The 6,345-nt window shown below is 45.9% G+C and overlaps 1 protein-coding gene across 1 annotated transcript; it reads right to left on the reverse strand.

Moving 5' to 3' along the window:
* Window positions 1-1,299: 1,299 nt before the first annotated feature.
* Window positions 1,300-2,277, reverse strand: LOC133282303 (olfactory receptor 8U3-like). Its single transcript, XM_061478336.1, has one exon. The coding sequence runs from the start codon at window positions 2,275-2,277 to the stop codon at window positions 1,300-1,302; it is 978 nt and encodes a 325-aa protein (XP_061334320.1).
* Window positions 2,278-6,345: the final 4,068 nt, after the last annotated feature.

The raw sequence follows: 6,345 nt of genomic DNA on the forward strand, positions 1-6,345 counted from the left end.
ACCACAGACAATCTGATTTATCTACACTCTTTTATTGACCTTACTGGGTTGTTTTTTTTTCTCCTGTGTGTAGGTCTTTTCCCATCTACACTTGACATTTCCACCAGGCTCCTTGCTAGCCCTGTCAAAAATATATTCCAAAGCTGCCAGCATCTCCAGGTGATAGCTTCAAACCTACATTATGACCTCATCTTATTTTCAGGGGCTTCTTCTTTTTTCTAGTGAAGTACAGGAATTGTAATGGTATTATTTAATGAAGTAGATTATTTTAAGATGAAAGATGCATTTCTCTCATTGATGTTAGGCCCTGCTTTGTAATTTCTGTCAGCTCTCTTATCTAACTGATAAAGCAAGATAACTTATCCAAAGAGTCTATATATTTTATGGATATATAGGTTCTATATATGTAAGAAGACAGTCTTAAATGCTCAGGTCTATATGGGCCACATACCTAATAGCAAAGGTCTCTGTGCTACCAAGCTCTTTAGCAATTAATGGCATCGATTCTGGCTCACTCGTTCACAAATATTGAAGCCACTTTCCCCAGACCTAAGACAACATCTCCCATCTAGATGCTGTTTGACAGAGCACACACTGTTCACCACCCACATACTTGATAAATATAAGTTGATTTCCACTCAAAACAGGTAAGAGAAAGAGATTTTCCCACACCGGTGTGTTTTGGCTTCTTTGAGAGGCAGGCAGCTCTCAGTTACCATTGATTCTGTGTTCAGTTTACTCTTTCATCTAGGGAAACTAGCCACATTCCTAACTTTTATAAGAAATACACAGTTTGGTTTCCTGTTGTGCTTAAGCATGGTCTTGGCATGGACATGGGATGTGGGTGATTATCACCAGCTGGAATTCCATTTATATCACCATCTAAGTAAATGGCACTTCAGATGAATGTAAAACACCATTTAAAATGAATGGGAGGAGCCCTTGATGTGCCCAAATTGTCCTTAACACTGGGTGGTCTCAGCACAGTTCATCATCCTGTATTACAAATTATGTTATCTACATTGTCTTCCTTTAAGTGAAATTGCTCGTGAAGCTGCAAACAGGAGAGGGATTCCCCTTGACATTCAAAGGTGCAGCTTGAGACCTTGATCCTTACCTGCTTCTTCTCTTTGAAAGGCACAAACAAATGCAATGAATTTCCTTCCAAGAACGGTGTGATTTTGGGGGTCTGTTTCTCATTCAATACTGTCATTGACTTTTGTGCAGGAACTGTGGAAGAATCTACATCAAATCATGGGGAGTATTGGAAAAAAATGTTTTAGTGTACCATAGGCTTTCTCAGTTGACATGAACTGTGCCTGTGCTAGATGATCGAACTTTCTTATGTTGCCAGTGGTTGAAGAGCCTGCTCCTGCACTTCACCAGAACCCCCTTCACCTCCCTGTTCCTCAGGCTGTAGATGAATGGGTTAAGCATGGGGGTGATGACGGTATAGATGATGGAGGCCACCTTATCCAGGCTCCTGTGACTAGATGGAGGTTGTAGGTACATGAAGAATCCTGTCCCAAAGTACATAGAAACAGCCACCAAATGGGAGGCACAGGTGTGGAAGGCTCTTACCCTGCTCTGTGCTGAGCACATCCTCAGCACGGTGTGGATGATAGACATGTAGGAGAGCAAAATGATCATGCTTGTGCCCACCACGTTGATGGTGATGAAAGCAAAGATGACCATCTCACTGCTGTGAGTGTCAGAGCACAGGAGCTTCAGCACAGGAACTTCGTCGCAGAAGAAGTGGTCAATGCTGTTGGGACCACAGAAGGAACCTCCAAACAGGCACCATGTGTAGATGATGGCACTGAGGAAGGCAAATAGGTAGGATGATGCTATCAGTTGCCAGCAGATGCGGCTGGAGATGATGGTCACATAAAGCAGGGGCTGGCAGATAGCAACGTGCCGGTCATAGGCCATCATGGCCAGGAGGTGACACTCAATAGTACTAAAAAAAGCAAAGGCGAGGAACTGCATCATGCAGCCGGTGAAAGAAATGGTTTTGTCCTCTGATAACAGGTCTGCCAGCATCCTGGGGGAGATGACTGTGGAATAGCAGATGTCAGTGAAGGCAAAATGGGTGAGGAAGAAGTACATGGGGGTGTGGAGGCTGGGAGACACCCGCACCAAGATGATAATCCCAACATTCCCCACCTGAGTGACAATGTAAATCAATAGAAACAAGACAAAAAGAGGGGTCTGCAGACATGGGCTGTCTGTAATTCCCAAGAGAATGAATTCAGTCTGTGTGTGATTTCCTCCCATGACCAGGTGGTCCCTGCTGAGGCAAAAGGAAGAGAAACATCAAACTGATCAAAAATGGAGATTCAAATCTGGACCACATCTATCTCCAATCAATGACCACTATACCTGCCACACATTAGATTATTCTAATATATTTTCTAACCAAAATTATATGCATATATTATGTTTTTCAGATGAGGTAATCAGAAAAGAACAGGTAGTTCATTGAAGCAGTAAATGGCATTTTTATTTTTCTATGCTGGTACAATTAACACTGGCTTTAGACAAGCAGGTGTGTTTTCAGGTTTCAGCAAAGGATCAGATCTTTATTCACTTTCAGTTTGAAGGAAATTTGTGTCAGAAGACACCTCAGAGGATCCTCATAGGATTGCACGTAAACGTGAAGCAAGAGAATTTCTCAGTCTCAGTGAAAGCCCAGCTTACACATGCATGACTTCCAGACACTTTTCTTTGGCTTTTGATTGTCATTCCAGTCACCAAATCACATTTAAACAAACTATTTGAGATCATTAACAACAAATAACATTGACTTTGTTAAACTCATGATTTATACCTTCCTGAGCTCCAGCATGATAAAGCATCCTAAACCTATGGGCATTCAGTTTCTTGCTTTAAAAAACAGTTGCTGTTATAACAAGCTGATTCTAAAGGCTGATTTGTTAGTGACTATATTCTGCTGACAGTCTGAACTGTTGCATTTCTGTATAACAGAATAAGATTCATCCTCATTTAACTCTTGAATAAATCAATGTATCTGGCTTAAGCTGCCTTTGCAAAAGAAACACAACCTGCATCAGACGTTGCTCCATATTATTATAAAGAAAACCCACATTGATAAGGTTGCTTTCTGACAAAGCTTTACCACAGATTACACGAGGACATGCAGACACAAGGCCACTGCCTAAGTGCAGGTGAGGCTCTGCTTTGTGTTGGTGTTACCTCCTGTGACTTCCTTCTGCCACCGAGTGATGGGTGCCAAGGATTTATCCCCAATGCAGCAGAGAACATCTATGTGCCAGCATCAGCTCTGTTGCACCTGATGTGAAGAGAGGTGAGCTCCTGCCAAACTCCAAGAGTCCAGCTAGTGGTGTTGGTGCTGTAAATACAGTTGCATGTGCTCTCCTGGGAGGAAGCCTCCAGGGCTGCTCATGCTTTACCAGAGGAAAAGAAAGAGAAGGAAAAACAAAGGGTGTGAAATCAGCTCTGAAAGGCATTGTGGTGCTTGAGCATCTGAGAGTCATGGAGTGGGTGAGCCGTGCCTGAGCACAGCTGAACAGCAGCAGTAATGAGTAGCTCATAGGATGCTTCCTCCATACTTGTGGACCATGCAAATGTTTTGGTCTGAACATATTGACACAATGAAAATGGGTTTAGAGACATTCCAGATCTTGCACACGGTCCTCAAATGGGACATGAAGAAGTGACTCCATCTCTGAAGCTGCTGATGTCCCTCTGTGGAGGGACAGTTTTCCAGCCCAAATGGGGTTACCCACATATAGTGCCTGGATGTCCAACGGCTGAGCTGGTGCCTCTGGACTTCCACTGTATTCAAGGGTGAAAAACTGGCATTTTGAGGCAGAGAGGATTTGTCCCAGAATTAACTAATAGGCCTTTATCCCCCTGACCAGCCTCAGCTGGGGCTCCATCCCCACCCTCTTCCTGTTGTTCCCCCATCTCTATTTCAACTCGGAACAGGAAGATTGAGCTTTACTAGAGGAGTTCTGGTTTCCAGTTCAGTAGGAGTTCAGCACACCTATGCAATCTTTTGGTGGTCATCTAGGATTTCTCATATATTTTCCTCGCAATTTTTTCACCTGATCCTGAACAAGGGATTGACTCGACCTGACTTGGCTTGGTCTTGAATCTGCCTCCTCATCACCAGCTTTCCTGATGCTCTGGAGCTTTGGTTGAAATTGGTCCATGTCTCTGTTCCTGCCCTGCTTCTATTGTTCAGGTACCGTGGGATTGTCCCTGCACATCAGGGTGTTCTCCTTTGGTTCTGTTTAGACAGATAAAGGAGACAAACCCCTGTGGCAGTCCCCAGGCTCCTGCAGAGTAGAACCCATCACCCTCTGCACCTGACAGCCCAGCCAGAGCTCACTGCTCTGACAGTCATTTTCCATCCAGAGCATGTCCCTACATGAGCAAATTAGGAGGTAGTTTTTCAGTGATGAAAAGTAGAGTCTCCACGCAGCTTTCTCTTCTCCAGGCTGAACAGCCCCAACTTCCTCCGCCTGTCTTCATACAGGAGGTGCTCCAGTCCCCTGATCATCCTCGTGGCCTCCTCTGCACTTGTTCCAACAGTTCCATGTCCTTTTTATGTTGAGGACACCAGAACTGCACACAGTGCTCCAGGTGAGGTCTCACCAGAGCAGAGTAGAGGGGCAGGATCACCTCCTTCGACCTGCTGGTCACGCTCCTTTGGATGCAGCCCAGGATACTGTTGGCTTTCTGGGCTGCAAGCACACACTGAAGGTGGCTCATGTTCATTTTCTCATCAGCCAACACCCCCAAGTCCTTCTCTGCAGGGCTGCTCTGAATATCTTCTCTGCCCAACCTGCAGCTGTGCCTGGGATTGCTCCCACCCTAGTGTAAGACCTTGCACTTGGCATGGTTAAACCTCATGAGGTTGCCATCAGCCCACCTCACAAGCGTGTCGAGGTCCCTCTGGATGGCATTCCTTCCCTCCAGGGTATCAACCCAACCACACAGCTTGGTGTCATCGGCCACCAAATTGGTCAGGCAGGATTTCCCCTCAGTGAAGCCATGCTGGCTGTCACCAAGCACCTTGTTGATTTTCATGTGCCTTACCATGCCTTCCAGGAGAATCTGCTCCAAGATTTTGCCAGGCACAGAGGTGAGACTGACTGCTCTCTAATTCCCCGGGTCATCCATTTTCCCCTTCTTGAAAATGGGGGTTATATTTCCCTTTTTCCAGTCATCGGGAACTTCCTCTGACTGCCATGATTTCTCAAATATGATGGCCAGCGGCTTCGCAACTTCACTCGCCAGCTCCTTCAGGACCCACGGATGGATCTCATTAGGACCCATGGACTTGTGCATGTTCAGATTTTTAAGATGGTCTTGAACCAGTTCCTCTCCTACAGTGGGTGCAAGGTCTTCATTCTCACAGTCCCTGCATCTGCCTTCCAAGACTTGGGTGGTACAGTCAGAGCCTTTGCCAGTGAAGAGTGAGGCAAAGAAGTCATTCAGAACCTCAGCCTTCTCCAAATCCTGTGTAGCCAGTTCTCCCAAGAGCTTCCTGAGGGAGCCTACATTCTCCCTTGTCTGTTTTTTATTTGCTATGTACCTGTAGAATCCCTTCCTGTTATCTTTAATACCCCTAGATAAGTTTAATTCTAACTGGGCTTTAGCTTTCCTAACCTGGTCCCTAGCTTTTCGAACAATATCCCTGTACTCTTCCCATGCCACCTGTCCTTGCTTCCACTTATTATAAACCTCTTTTTTCAATTGAATTTTCCTCAGGAGCTCCTTATCCATCCAAGGAGGTCTCCTGACCCTCCTGCTGCACTTCCTTCTGGTTGGGATGCAACACTTCTGAGCTTCCAGCAGGTGATCCTTGAATATCAACCAAGAGTCTTGGGCCCCTCTGCCCTCTAGGGCTGGATCCCATGGAACCTTCCTAAGCAGGTTCCTGAAGAGGCCAAAGTCTGCTCTTTTGAAGTCCAGGGCAGTGAGCTTGCTGCACGCTCTTCTCACTGTCCTGAGGATCTCAAATTCAAGCATCTCATGATCGCTGCATCCAAGGCTGCCCTGGAGCATCACATTTCCAACGAGCCCTTCCCTGTTGGTGAGCACAAGGTCAAACATGGCACCTCTCCTTGTCAGCTCCTCTATTACTTGCAGAAGGAAGTTGTCTTCTACACAATCGAGGAACCTCCTGGATTGCTTGTGCCGGGCCGTACCGTCCTCCCAACAGATGTCAAGGTGGTTGAAGTCACCCATGAGAACAAGGGCCTGTGAGCGTGAGGCTTTTCCTATCTGTCTATGGAGGGCTTCATCCGCAGGTTCTCCTTGATCAGGCAGTCTGTAACAGATCCCCACAGT

This window comes from Pezoporus flaviventris, unplaced genomic scaffold, assembly GCF_033815535.1.
Source record: "Pezoporus flaviventris isolate CSIRO_AGI_PZ_B2104156 unplaced genomic scaffold, CSIRO_AGI_Pfla_v1 ptg000116l, whole genome shotgun sequence".
Lineage (NCBI taxonomy): Eukaryota > Metazoa > Chordata > Aves > Psittaciformes > Psittacidae > Pezoporus > Pezoporus flaviventris.